This window comes from Python bivittatus, unplaced genomic scaffold (assembly GCF_059951505.1).
Source record: "Python bivittatus isolate LINGU-HERP-01145 unplaced genomic scaffold, Pbiv_v1 ctg000350_np1212, whole genome shotgun sequence".
In the NCBI taxonomy this organism is placed as follows: Eukaryota; Metazoa; Chordata; class Lepidosauria; order Squamata; family Pythonidae; genus Python; species Python bivittatus.
This window is the reverse complement of record NW_028277074.1, coordinates 20,268,181-20,283,227: the sequence shown is the minus strand read 5'-3', so window position 1 is coordinate 20,283,227 and position 15,047 is coordinate 20,268,181. Positions and strand designations below refer to the sequence as shown.

Sequence of the window (15,047 nt, the reverse complement as noted above, 5' to 3'; positions counted from 1 at the left end):
TAGCGTAGATATACCTTGTATGGTGTGGAAATATAGTTCTAAGTTGGTCAATGATATTTTCAGATAGCTTTGTGAGAATTGGTTTGCTTAGAACTGCGGCATAGTCCAGTCCTGCAGCTCCTGTTGGTTCCTCTAGAATGCTGTGCTGTAGCTGGACATTCTGAATATGTCTTCTGGAATTCCCTGGTGATTGAGGCAGACATACTTTATCAGAAAGTGAGTTTCGTCTGCATTCAGAAGGTAGTTCTCCAACGTCTTTATTGGAAGGAGGCTCTGAATCTTGATTGCCAGGGTGAGTTTTAACTTTGGAAGGTAAGGGGTAATTGTCATTAACGTCTGAAAATGAAGCAAACAGATGTGGAGCAGCAGCTGAATACATTATGATGGCTGGGTCATTAATAGGAGACTTCTCAGGAGCTGCCTAAAGGACAAGAATAGCACAAAGAAGACCAAATATGATGAGAAAAAAATATTCCAAGCATTCAAAAACTGTTTCTGCCACATCAGACAGCTTGAGATTGAAGTCTTTATTTATTTATAATTTTTAAAAACTGCCTCAGCCTTAAGATTCTAGGTGGCACACAAAGAACATGAGCAATAAGCCAATGTAAAAATAAATATATAAAAATATTAAAAATAAATACTACACTAAAATATCACATCCAACACCAATGATTCCCAAATAAAACAAAACTGGACAATAAAAATTAAAGCAAAAAGACAGTAAGAGTATTTTAATGTCACCTGTTTTGCTCAGGCAGTCATTTACTTATATGTGGTATTATATTTATAACAGTGCCTTACTTAGAGAAAAATAAGATTGTCAATATATATTCACTCTCTCATATGATTCCATATGATATACCAAGAATATCAGCAGAACAGGGCCTGAAATTTTCTACCAAAATATTGTAACACATCACAGCCTTTAATTCTATTGAAAAGTGAATCTCATACTGGGACATCACAGCCTTCTTCTCATTTCAGTCTCTCTGGGTGTTCAAACGATGTTTCATGGCAGCAATTTAGAAAAAAAGCTGAAGAACCACCCATCCATTGTTCAAACCAGTGCTGGTGGCGCCAGATGCCAGCTTCTTGGGACTGTATCTTCCCACAGGAAAGAAAACCCTAGAGGGCGCATGGCATGAGGATGAGAGTACTACACTTCTCTGTAAAAACATGAGCAAGCTATAGAACTGCTTGACCTTTTTGATGCTTCAAATCTGCAATCGTGAGAATGCAGCAATCTGTTCACTTTGGATGTAAAAACACTCATAAAATACTTACTGATGACAAACCATTAGGTGGCTGAAGATCTGCAGTTTCCACTGGGGTGATATTATTTAGAAGAGCACCATTTTTTACTATACAAATCCTCTCTTCAAACTGACTCTGCAGAAAAGAGATGAGAGGTACGTTTAACATTCTTAGATCTGAACTCTCTATCAAGAGTAGACTTATTTGGCTGAAAGCCCAAAATATAATCTATCAGTAAGAACTATATAAGTGAACACCTGATTCTTAGGCTAACATTACGTGTAGCATCTGGTCCCTTAAGGGATGTCATGACATATGCCTAAGTTCTTTTTATTAGTTAAAAAAAGAGAAATAAATATCCTGCAAAGCAAATCACTAAGCTCAAACATATTATTATTATTATTATTATTATTATTATTTTCAAAGATTTATATAGCCGCCCATATTGTAATGACAACCCTGGGCAGCGTACAAAACAGTAAAACCAACAAAACCACCCAAACCAAAAATAAAATCAATAAAAACTCCTTGGCATCCCAAGGCAGCACTATCCCACACATCTGTGCACCATTATGCTGTGCTCTAGCCTCATCCTACCCCAATGCTTGTGGGAAGAGCCAGCTCGTCAAGATCTTCCAGAAGGCAAGGATCTCACAAGGCAGGGCAACTATGGAGAAGGCACACTTCCTAGGCCCCACTAGATGACAACTTTTAAGGGAGGGGACGAGGAGCAAGCCCATCCTATCTGACTGGTGGGCCAGGCAGATACCCTCAGGGAGAAGCAGTCCTGCAAGAAGCCTGGTCCCATGCCATCTAGGGCTTTAAAGGTGGTAACCAGCACTTTAAATTGTACCCAGAAAGAAAATGGAAGCCAGTGCAGCTCATGCAGCAATGGTGTAATGTGGGTAAAACATGGAACACCCATAACTGTGCCACTGCTGCCACATTCTGGACCAGTTGTAGTTTCTGGATGGTCTTCAATGGCAGCCCGATGTAGAGCACAATACAATAATCCAACCAGGAACTGACCAGGCATGAGTGACCGCGAGCAAGGCCTCCCGGTCCATGAATGGCCGCAATTGTCACACAAGATGGATCTGTGCAAAGGCCCCCCTAGCCATGGCTGCCACCTGCTGTTGGAGCAGGAGCTGTGAGTCCAGGAGAACTTCCAAATTGCATACCAGCTCTGTTGGGGGGAGTGCAGCCCTGGTAAGAGTCAAAGGTATTTTACCTGAACGGGGGGGACCAAAAACCCAGAGTTACTCTATCTTGCTGAAGCCAATTTCTCCCCATCCAAAACCTTACTCCCTCCAGGAACTGAGCCAGCACCGGGGCAGTGTCTCTTGGTCAGCCAAGGCTGGAGATGTACAACTGGGTATCATTAGCATACTGATGATACTGCACCCCGTGCCAGCAGATGATCTCACCCAGATGTTAAAAAGAGGAAGTAAAAGACCCGAGTCCTGAGGCACCCCACATTGTAGGGCTTAGGGCTTAATCCCTCACTTCCCACCACACTGACTGGAACCTGTCACAGAAGAAGGAGGAGAACCACCACAAAACAGTGTCCCTCATTCCCAACCCCTGGAACCACTCTAGAAGGATATCATGGTCAATGGTATTGAAAGCTCCTGAGAGATCGAGGAGGGCCAGAACTTCCCAAACCCTCATTCTCAAACCCTCCATAGGTCAACCACAAGTATGACCAACCTTGTCTTGGTGCTATAGCCTGAAAAGGGTCCAGATAATCCACTCCATCCAGGGCTCTCTGAAGCTGAGTGCCTACCATCTGCTCAACACCATTCCTCAAGAAAGGGAGGCTGGAAACCAGACAAAGGTTGTCTAATATGGTCAGGTACAAAGATGGCTTCTTAAGAAGGGGGTGCACCACAGCCTCCTTCAAGACAGGCAGCACCACCCCTTTCCACAAAGAGGCATAAATCACCTCTTGGACCCAACCACATGCTACCTCCTGGGATGCCTTAACTAACTAGGAGGGCCATGGGCCCAGCATGCAGGTGGCAGAACTAACAGACCCAAGGACCCTGTCTACTTCCTTAGGAGTAGCCTACTGAAACTCTTCCCAGAAAACGTGCCTCAATCACTTCCATAGGATCTGCCTAGACAGAGATTAACTCTGAGTGAAGCTGAGTGATTTTGTCCAACAGATGCTGAGAATATTCCTCAAAGAGGCCCAGCAAAGGCTTCCCTGGCCCCTCTTTACCCAGAAGGGACATGGTCACCATAAACAGGGCTGATGGCCATCTATCTACAGATGCTATAGGAGTGGAGAAGTAAATATGCTTCGCAGCTCTTATCACCACAAGGTAAGTCCTAAGAAAGGCTCTTGCCCATGTTTGGTTGGCTTCACACCTTGTCTTTCACCAAAGGCACTCTAGGCATCTTTTGTGTCATTTCATCTCCCTTAGCTCCTCAGTAAACCAAGGAGCTTTACGAGATCTGCAAACACAGAGAGTCTGCACAGGTGCAATCTGATCCAGGCATGCTCACTCCAAACTGCAACCAAGGCCTCAACTGAACCATGCTTCAGATCCTCTGGAAGAACCCCAAGCTCCTTCTGAAACCCAATTGGGCCCATCAGTTGTCTGGGCAGGCCAATCAAATAGGCAGTGGGGAATGGCCCAGAGAACACTAGAGCCATGATCTCTATGTTCAAGAATGTTTATGAACCCCACAGTTAACTCAAAGCAAAGATGTCCCAAATGTTTTGAGCTCATGGGTACATTTAGAACTTTGACACTGTATAACATTTCCAAGCCAGATTAATTACATCTAGGGTATTGCAGGAAATAGTTGATGGCCTGGTTGAATACATATCTGTTACCTGAGAAATCCTGGAGAAATAGCGAAGTGGCAAATGACTACAGAGTAAATATTGTCCCTGTTTTTTTAAAAAAGGAAGTTCCAGCAAACTATCAGACTAGTCAGTCTCAACTGATACCTGGGAAGATTCTAGAACAGATCAGATAGAGACTGAACTGTAAGCACTTTGAAAACAATGTGATGGAACAGACAAAAAATTGTATGATTAAATGGATACAGAATTTGAATACTGTAACAGAAATGAAACAATGGGAATTTCGATGGAAAAAATATTAAATTTGCACTAAATATTATATTCAGAGATATTTGGTACAAGAAGTTCTATTATTGGTACATTATATTTTTTCTAAAATGCTTAATAATAACAACAATAATATAAAAACCCATTGTGGTAATTACCTAGTGTCAGTATGGATCTGTTAATAACAAATTTTGTCAAACTAATCTTATTTCATTTTTGACTGGGTAACTTTAATAAATTGTATGAATGCTGTAAGCATAACACATCTTAACTTCACCAAAACATTTGACAAAGTACACCATGGTATGTTGATTAGCAGGTGACTAAACATATACATAGGTGGCTTGAAAATCATACTCGAGGAGTGCCATCAAATATTTCTTTTCAAACGGAATGCCACAAAGATCACTCCTGAGTCCTCTATGCTTCACGGTTTTAATAAATAATTTGAATGATGAGGTAGAGGGAATGCATATAACTTTTGCAGTGATATAAAATTGGGCAAGATATGGAATACCCTAGGACAGAGAAATATAATTTAAAACAATCTTGATAGGTTAGAGCACTGTTTCTCAACCTCGGCAACTTTAAGACGTGTGGACTTCAATTCCCAGAATTCCCCAGCCAGCCATGCTGGCTGGGGAATTCTGGGAGTTGAAGTCCACACGTCTTAAAGTTGCCGAGGTTGAGAAACACTGGGTTAGAGAAATGAATTGCAAGTATCAGAATTATAAAGAAAGGCACAAAGTTCTTCACTTACAAAACACGCACACACACACAAGTGCACAAGTATAGAATGGAAGATACCTGACTTGGTAATGGTCCTTGTGAAAAAGATCTTGGAGCAGTACTTCATTGTAAACTGAATATGAGCCAGTGATGTGGCAGCAAAGAAGATAAATACAATTTTGGTCTGCATCAATTTAAATATAATTTCCACCTCACGGGAAGTAATTGTTCCTCTCTGGTCTGTTTTTGGTCAGACCTCACCTCAAATATTGTATCCAGTTCTGAACACCATATTTTAAGAGGGATTCAGAAAAATTAGAATAGGTTCAGAGAGGAGCAATAAAGGTAACCTGAGGATTAGAAACTAAGATTTAGTTTAGAGCTGGGTATGTTTAGCCTTGAGAAAAGACAACTAATGAAGAATATGAAAGCACTCCTCAGATCTGAACAATTGTCACAAAGAAGATTGGGACTGATTCTCTCTCATTCCAGAATTCAGGACATAGAATAATGGATTTAAGTTCCACGAAGGCAGATTCTGAATGAAAGAAAGAACTTCTGAACAGTAAGAGAAATTCACCAGTTCAATCAAATTACCCAAGAAAATAGTGGGCTCTTCTTCACTGGATGTATTCAAGCACAGGCTAAACAGCCTTCTGTGATGGATGCTTTAATTTGGCTTCCTGCACTGAGCAGGGGAACAGACTGGGTGGCCAACTGGCTCCTTCCAAGACTGAGACGGAGTGCCCGTAGTACAGGCAGTCCTTGACTTACAACCACAATCAGGACTGGAACTTCCATTGCTAAGCGATGCAGTCGTTAAGTGAGTCATGCCCAATTTTACGACTTTTTTTTGCTGTGGTCATTAAGCGAAGCACTGCAATCATTAAGCAAATCCGGATTCCCCCACTGACTTTGCTTATCAGAAGCCCCTTAGGAAGATCACAAATGCCGATCACATGACCCCGGGATGCTGCAACTGTCATAAACACATGCCGGTGTCAAGTGCCCAAATTTTGATCACATAACCATGGGGACACTGCGACAGTCGTAAGCGCAAGGACCAGTAGTAAGTCACTTTTTTCAGTGCCATCGTAACTTCAAATGGTCATTAAATGAATGGTCATGTCAAGCACTACCTGTAAAAACAACTGAATGGTAGGCACAATGTGTAACAAAATGCCCATTTACCAGAAGACAGACTAGTGAGACTGCTCTTCCCAACCAGCCTCCCATGATGCTCTCTATTCCCTCAGTTTTTTTCTGGGCAAGTAAGCACATTTCCAACAGTGGTCTGAAGTCCACTAACATTTTTTATTTTTTAAAAATGCATGCAAGGTATATGTTGGACCAGAAGGATTAACAGAAATAAAATTTATGCTTAAGACTGGCACTCTGTTCCATAGACTACTAGTTTTAATAATAATAAGATACATTTTTGAACACAGAAAGTATAGGACTAATACTGTGGGTACTATATTTTTGACCCAGAAGCATTTCAAGAAAAAAAAAAAGAGTAGATACAGCCATCTGTGCAGAAGAAAGACAGTGATACACTGTGGTTACAATGCAATCTGGGAGGCTGGAGTATTTGGGGGGGGCAACCCTAGCAGTCTTCCTTCTGCTAAAATTATTATTTTATTTATTTATTAGATTTATACCGTGCCTTTCACCTTTTGATTGACCATGCCTACCAAGGCAAACATTTTGTGAAAATGCCTATAGTATACAATTAAAATATGAACCCTGTCCTGAATGCCAGAAAGACTTTTAAAACCCTATAGCATTTTATACGCACATACTATCTTGATTATTTCTATAACCACAACATTAAGAAAATGTATGCATTTTACCAATAGATAAAAGAGGCAATATTAAGTCATTTTTGCAAGGAGGAAGATTACACACATTAGCTATGACTGGACAGGTATCTGCACTGCTCCTTCCTTTGTGACCAGGGAAACAAATACAGAAGCCAAAATATATAGCTTCTAGTATATCTGAACCAGGTTTATTGGCTTTCAGAAAAATCTTGATATTAAAACATGGTTCAAAACAAGTTTAATAGGCCAACTTCCTAGAAGCCACTGTTTCTGCCTTTTAAGAGAACACTTAATTTGTAGAATCTGCATTCTACACGATTTACTACAAGAGACTTACCTCTATTTTTTTCTTTTCTTCCCCAATTTTGGAAATAAATGACTCCCAAGAATCAATCTGTAACTTTGACTGAGGCCTTGCAGAATGACTGGAGAATGATATAATGTAGTTTATGTAATTTGATACTTTGATATTAATTAATCCATTCATAAAACTTATATCCTGCTTTTATAATTAAAAATAATTCCAACCATGAAATGACAGTCTAGTAATTCAATCTATATAAATAGCTGCTTAATATATTAGAGTTTGCATTCTTTTTTCTACAAGCATTCTTTTCCAAAACAAGTTTATGGAGCTGAAACATAAAAAGTAGGTCCTCATATTATTTGAAAGGCAAGACTTTTTTGGGAAGGAAAAAGAGAAGTCAATCAAGGTTTTATATAGGTAAGATTTAGGACAAAACAAGACAGCATGACCTAGGCAGAAAAAAAGAAAATTCTGCTTTGCGCCCCATGAACTGCCTGAGTCAAAAGAGCTTTCTCAGAGGAAAAAAGTACTGCAAAACCCTAAAATCGTATGTGTTGGCCTTCCAAGCATCAAAAGGAGTTATATCAGTTTCCAGGAAAAAAATGGCCAGCGCAAATTGTTAACAAATGTTTTATCAACTGACATACTCATTTCAGGATAATCTGAACGATTGTGATAGTGCTATAACTTGCTGCCAGAGTCAAATTCAGTGAAGCAAATACACATATACATAGTTCACAAATCACATTATTTTTCTACGCTGCAACCTACAACAACATGAAGAAATTTTAGTAACGGGTATGATTTGTTAGAAGAAGAATTAGAATCTAACGCCAAAAGCGAATGGTGAGCAATTTGGTAGAGGTTTTCAAACCTTTTCAGGTCATAGAACCTGTTAGTTAAAAAATCAAATTTCCAGGGATCCTTGATCAAGAGGTGACTCTAATGAAAGAAAATCAGCTGCATTCAGATGAAGGTGGGTTTTCTCCCCCCTTCAGTCTCTTACAGATCAAGTTCTCATGGACTCCTAAGGTTCCATGGACACAGTTTCAATCAAAATCCCTGATTTATGCTACCATTCAGGATCCTTTCACAATAACCACATATGCAATAGAATATTTGTATATTCTAAACGATACCTGGTCATGAATTTTAGATATTTAAGATTGGCTTTGGCATTTGCTGACCTTCTGCATAATTTATATAATTCCATCTCTTTCCAGTTTTCAAGTACTGACACCTGAAATAAAATTAATTTAGCATAAATCTAAACATCATGCTGGAGAAAACAGTGTATCATATTAACTCTGTAACACTAGAATACAACTAACCCCAATCACTTATGACACTATTCTTTTTAATTACTGGAAACTGTGATGTTGAAAATGTAACAGCATAAAAATATTTTAAAAACCAATACAGGGCCAGTAACAAACTAAAGACTAAAACAGTTAATACCAAAATTGCATATGTGTTCTAAAACTTACTCTAAATAGTAACATTTTGATCCAAAAACTAAGGGAGGGGTGGACAATTTGCCTCTTGCTTGCAGCCCTCAGGATGCTGAGTTCTGACTACCAAATTTAGGCAGCAAAACAACTGAATTTTAGGTGGATGATTACAGGCCATTTTCTAGTGTTCTAAGAACTGGAATGGTAGCTGTTTGCTCCCCCTCCCCCTTAAACCCCACCAATCATGCCAAAAAAGTGGTCTGAAAAACAGGCCAATTCAGTCCATTTTATTATTATTATTTATCCGTGAGGATGGTAGCTGCTGATTTGTCCATATGTAATTATCAATTCTTCATTATTTCCCTCTCCCTTAAGTCAGTGCCAAGGTTGCAGTGGAAGCCAGTTGTTCCCAAGCCAGAGATGGCTATTATAAAAACATACAATAACCACTCGGTATCAAGACCACCAAGCGCTACACAAGTATTCTATTACTTTAGAGAGGCAGGAGGAAAAAGTCACAACTTTAAACCTCAACACTTTGTGAATTACTGCAAGTTTATCACAGAAGCTTGTAATAAAGTTTCTGTATCTGCCAGCTATTCTAACTCTGAAAGGGAGGAGGACTTGATGGGGAGGAGTGAGACTGCATGAGCGATGAGAGAAATAGAGGCTTTTTCACTGAAAATGAGAGGAGAATTCTGAAATGGGGGAGGTTCTCAACAAGGAAGAAAAGGCGCCAGGAGTCATGAAATGTCTAAAATGGAGGGAGTACCTGTTGATGAAGAAATGGAGATAGAGCTATGGAAGACACCTCTCCTGCAGCTCAATTCAGAAGAAAGGAAAGAGAGAGAGAAATGATCCTTCCAAATTATGGGGGAGAGGGATGGAAAATGGAATTGGGGGTGGGGGGAAGGGTGTGAGGGTTAAAGTGGGAACCAGCAGCTCCTGACCGGAGATGTCCATTATGTAAACATACAACTGCTGGGCTTCAAGACCAACTAGCACTGGGTCAACTATCCATTAATTTGGACAGTAAGGAGGAAGAAGCCACAAGTTTAAACCCAAAGGCTATAAAAGTCATTTACATTTTCTCACTGGCAGTGGGCAACCAATTCTTACATATGACTTCCTTCTTATCTACAATAAAGATTTCAGCTGGCCCAAGCTGCTTCTGCCAAGTTTGGTCAAGATACTGAACAAAGCCATGAAAAGTCATGAGAAATGTGATTTGCTGATGAGTCCTCGTGGGGGGGGGGGGGGGTGTCTGATAAGAGTATTACTTCAAGTGTGTAATTTCTAGACAAGCATGATAAAATATTATGAAGACAATGAATAGTTTGCAGGAATCAGAAATATGTTCAAGTAGCATCATATATTTTACCTCTGCTGCTATTGCTCTTTCAACACATTCTTGCTGGTAATCCTGGCTCTTCTTTATAAGTTCCTCCATTTTTACTTTTTCACATTCAAACTTATTACTGAAAAGTAAATTTAAAGACAGTTTAACATATGCTCAGACTTCTATGTGCATGCACATCATGCAAAGCAAAAAATTAACTCAGTATATAATTACTTATAAATTTAAGTAGCAACACATAATTGAAGTTTAATTAGAACACAGCAAACATGTTTAACCTGATTTATAGAGGGCCTTTTTCACTTTATTTCTTGACAGGATTACAACTTCCTCTTTGAAGGCTTACGACTGCACTCTTCACAAAGTAATTTCTGAGTATTCAATGGAGAGTATACATCTACCAAACCCTATCAAATGATCTGGGAAAGCTTTTAAAGTCTAGCTGAAGATTAATTAAATAAAGCAAATTTAAGCCTACCTGATCTCCAGAAATTCATCCAAATATGCTTTGTACTGTTTATCCTTCTCATCAATATTTTTCATATATCTGTTTTATTACATAGATATGTTTTAGGAACAAGCAATATCATAGCATATAGATATTGAATACAATATTTCTTAACTATATTAGAGTATTCAGTTTCTTTCCCTTTTTTGTCAACACTCAACATTAGATAACCAGCTTATTCCATAAGTCATATAAGAAAATACTAAAATCAGAACTAAATCACAGACAGCGTAATATTCAACAATATGAATTATGTATGATAGCTAGCATTTTTCAAAGACCAGTCAGTATATATAAAGGGAAATCATTCAGCCTATTTTTTGACAATATCACAAACTTTGACCATACATAATAACATTAATCAAACGTTGGTAGCTTCAATTTAGGTGTTATTTGTGCATGTGGAAGTTGCTGCTTTTATTGCTTGCTGTGCGAAGTTTTTACAAAAATTACAGAATTGTTACTTTAGCCAATTGTTCTGGCAGGTAGTATTCAGCATCTATTACTATCATAACTAACTTTAGTAGTCCTAGGATAAAAATATGAAGAAGCAAGGAGCTTTTTTTCAAGTTTTTATTATTTTGTATGATAGAACATTGAACATGTCTCAATTTTTGTTCTGCTGGAATACAATATCACTAAAGTAGTTTGAGAAGTTTGGTGTACTGGTTAAGGTACCAGTCTAGAAACCAGGAGATTGTGAGTTCTAGGGCTCCTTCAAGCATGAAAGCTGGCTGGGTGACTTTGGGGCAGTCACTCTCTCTCACACCAACCCACCTCACAGGGTTATTGTTGTGGGTAAAATAGGAGGAGAAAGATATGTTTGCTGCTTTGAGTTGAGCAAATATGTATGTATGTGTGGCAGGATAAAAATCTAGTAATGATGATGATGATGATGATATAGTTTGAAGGCAAGTTTTGAATGGGATTGTTTTTCTCTGAGGTTGAATAAAAACCATGTTATTTTTTGTGTAACTCCCTGCTAATGCAGGTGATCCTTGGGTTACGACCACTCATTCAGCAACCATTCAAACTTACAACAGCACTGAATGAGGGCGACCTACGATGGGTCCTCAGAGTTCCAGCTATCACAGCAAGCTGCGGTCATGTGATCATGATTTCCAACGTTCCCTACTGGCTTCCCACAAGCAAAGTCAATGAGGAAGCCAGCAGGAAGTTGGAAATTGTGGTTCGGTGAGGTCTTCACTTAATAACCTGCATGGTCCCTTATTTAACAACAGCAACGAGGACTGCCAGGATTGCCATCGCTAAGTGACATGGTCATATGATGTCACACTTTACGACCGTGTCGCTTAGTGATGGCAATTCTGGTCCCAATTGCCATTGTAACCCAAGGGCTACCTGTATTCAGAAACAAACTAAAATCTGCAAAAATATTTGGATTTGAAGTCTATACACCTCCTCACCACCTAAATGTGTTTTCATTTTCAGAATAAACTTACATTTCATTGGTTTCTACTAGCTTCCTGACTTTATTTTTCCCTGCTTTTAATCCTTCTTGATTTTCTTTTTTTTCTTGTTGCCATTTTTTAAAGTTCACTTCTGCATCTTGATGAAACCAATCCAATTCTCTCTTGCTGAGCTATAAAACAAACAAAAAAATTATTTTAAAAAACCCCACATAATAAGTACTATCTTAAAACAAGACATCTGAGTTTTAATTACGAAAATAGTATTAGGTATTATTTGGAAAACTTTTTAAAAAACAGTGATGAGTAAAATTATTAACGTACATCTGAAAGGAAAAAAATGTTGCCTAAGCTAGGTGCTGTAGCTAAGGTTTCTATTATCCTATCAGTTACTTACGATTTTTTAAAAATACTTTTGCTATGCAGCAAAGTGACTCTCTTTATCTTCCATGTTGCAGTGAAAAAAGCTTTAAAATAATCTCATTTCAAATACAGACTGAATTATAATGGTAAAGTTTTTCTTAGCAAAAGATTAAAAAGCCATGAAATACAGCTAGCCCTATGACTGTACAAACAATAATAGTTACAATGGTGTTGGTGGCCAGATTTCTTTCCCTTTATATGTATAATTGCTAATGATGGAAAATCATTACCTTGTTTCCTTCAACAAGTAGTAATAACTCCTCCTCTAAAATACTGGTCTCTTTGGAGCTTCGACATTTAAGTTGTTCATATTTTTCACTTGCTTCTTTAAGTTGTTCTTGTAGTACGTGATGTTCTTTCTCCATACGCAACATATCTCCCTGCAAAATATGAGTGTTACATCATACATTCCTACAATGCTTTAGTCAGTCTACATAACCATAAGAAGCAACAATAACTAATTTAAGATTATTACTGCTGCCATAGATTAAAATGTAAACATTTTAATCTATAAATATTCAGGTAAAAATAATCTGATAATTTAAAAGCTGTGTTAAAGAAATACCAATTTCTGCTACAAACATCTGATTTCCTCTCCCAATAAAAAACAGGAACTTAAACAGCAAGCCAGCCTTTAACGTGATCTTACATATTACACATATTCATCCAATTTTGAAAGCTAACCAAACAAATGTACTAAGTATTGGCAATTTCAGTTAGGAAGTTTAAAACCACAACCTTTTATTATTACAACAGCTTCAATCCTGAGATACATTTTGTTGCCTCACCCTCCCTGGGCACACTCTACATATCTGATAGTTTACTTACTTGTTGGGTTTCATAAGGATGAAGAGGTGAAGTATTAACTCCCACATCTGTTAGTTCTTGATCTACCTACAACGTAAAGTCCCAAAAATATTTTCAACAGAGTATGTACATTTATTATGATCTTCACATGGAACATATTCAGAACTTTAAAGTATGACAGTGCTAGAAAAAACAACATAAAGGGAAGCAACTGTATGATGCACAGAATGGTTCTAATATTTACAAAGAAGATATTAAGGAGCTGACAGGTTACTGAAACATAGTAATTTAGAAAGATGTACCTTGGCTTTGCAGGTAGTCATTGCTTAACAACCCTAATTGGGACCGGAATTTCCATCGCTAAGTTGAAAGTTGTTAAGCAAAACATCATGTGACTGCACCGCTTAGCAATGGCAGTTTCGGTAGTCCCAGTTGTGGTAATTAGGTCAGGATCGCATTGTCATTAGGCAAGGACCTCACACTTCTCCTGCCCTGCCGCACTCACCTCTGCTTCAAGTCTCCTTACCCGCCTATCTCCCTCCATCTCTGCCCTTTTGGCTGCCCTGCACTCCACCACCCCTGCCACCCTGCACTCTGCCACCCCTGCTGTCCTGCCTTCCTAAGGCCTTGCAAGGCTTCAAAGCTGTGCGTGGCCAGCAGTTGTGAAGGGCCAGGCCGGGTGCATTTTGTCAGCAGTGGGAGGAAGAAGATGGCGAAGAATAGCGGGGGGCGGCAGGGCGGAAGAGCGCAAGGCAGTAGGGACAGTGGAGGCGGTGGAGCTTAGGACGGCAGGGTGGCACAATGCAGGGCAGCAGGGGTGCAGAGAGGAGCGCAGGGTGGCAAAAAGGGCAGAGATGAGGGGGAGATTGGCAGGGGGAGTTGAAGTGCACCACGCGGTCATAAATGTGGGCGGGCTGCCAAGCGCCCAAATTTTGATCACGTGACTGTGAGGATGCTGGAACGGCTGTAACTTTGAGGACCGAGCTTAAGTGCCATTCATTCAGCACCGTTGTAACTTCAAACGATTGCTGAACAAATTATCGTTAAGCGAGGACTACCTATATTCCATCCCAAGAAGCAGCCCAGAGAGAAGAGCCCACAATCTTTAAAGAGCTGAAATCTGTGAGGTTTGAATGTTTTTTATCTATTAGCACTGATTATTTATTTTGTTTGACTGCTGCTTTTTAAAAAAATGCATATAACAGTCCGATAATACCTAACAAGAGTCCAAAGGCAATAAATGAGGCATTGATACAGTACTCTAATTAGAGATGTGCAAAGTGTTCTGTGAATGAAACAACCAATTTGGGATAGTCCTTGCCCAGACCAAAATGCACGTATTTCATCCAGAGACAATCTCAAAATGTGTTTGGGCACAGACCCAAAACATGAGTTCTGGCAGAGGTTTTCCAAAGTGGGAGACAGTGGGAAAAATGCATCCTCATCAGATGTTGGGGATACTAGAAAGATACTAGGAGGGATGGGCTGATTTGGAAAGCAATGTTTGAATTCAAATGTCCTGGCCATGGCTAAGGGAGATAAGGGAAAGGCAGGTGCTGGAAAGGTTGTAGGAGGGCCCAGCACCAAGGCCATGTGGCAAAGGAGGAGGAAGAAGAGGAAAAGATAAGCTTTTCCTACTCATCCCAGAACAACCCCTACTCATTTTGTCTGAGCCAAACCTAAGAAATTCCAAACCACCGAGAACTATCAGGTTGAGCTTCCAACATGCAGTTGTTGTTTTAAGCACAAAACATGTTTACTGCTTTGGGCGCACTTTGATTATAATACAAAGCAGTAGAAAAGTCAGCAAGGACCCTAAGTTCAGGCTTTAGTTAACGAAGCTTATATTTTTACTGTAGTTTGACAGTGA

General features: G+C 39.3%; 1 protein-coding gene across 9 annotated transcripts in view; it reads right to left on the bottom strand.

Moving 5' to 3' along the window:
• Positions 1-15,047, bottom strand: part of TTC3 (tetratricopeptide repeat domain 3) — a 96,680-nt gene that overhangs the window by 20,296 nt on the left and 61,337 nt on the right. For 8 of the 9 annotated variants that reach the window (XM_088144676.1, XM_088144671.1, XM_088144678.1 and 5 more), the window contains 9 exons: positions 13,199-13,264; positions 12,601-12,750; positions 11,981-12,120; positions 10,488-10,556; positions 10,034-10,130; positions 8,341-8,441; positions 7,232-7,319; positions 1,288-1,392; positions 15-421 (listed from right to left, as the gene is read on the bottom strand). In XM_088144676.1, coding sequence (XP_088000802.1) covers positions 15-421; positions 1,288-1,392; positions 7,232-7,319; positions 8,341-8,441; positions 10,034-10,130; positions 10,488-10,556; positions 11,981-12,120; positions 12,601-12,750; positions 13,199-13,264 — 1,223 coding nt within the window. The remainder of the gene's footprint in view (positions 1-14; positions 422-1,287; positions 1,393-7,231; positions 7,320-8,340; positions 8,442-10,033; positions 10,131-10,487; positions 10,557-11,980; positions 12,121-12,600; positions 12,751-13,198; positions 13,265-15,047) is intronic. The other variant, XM_088144675.1, reaches the window with a different exon arrangement.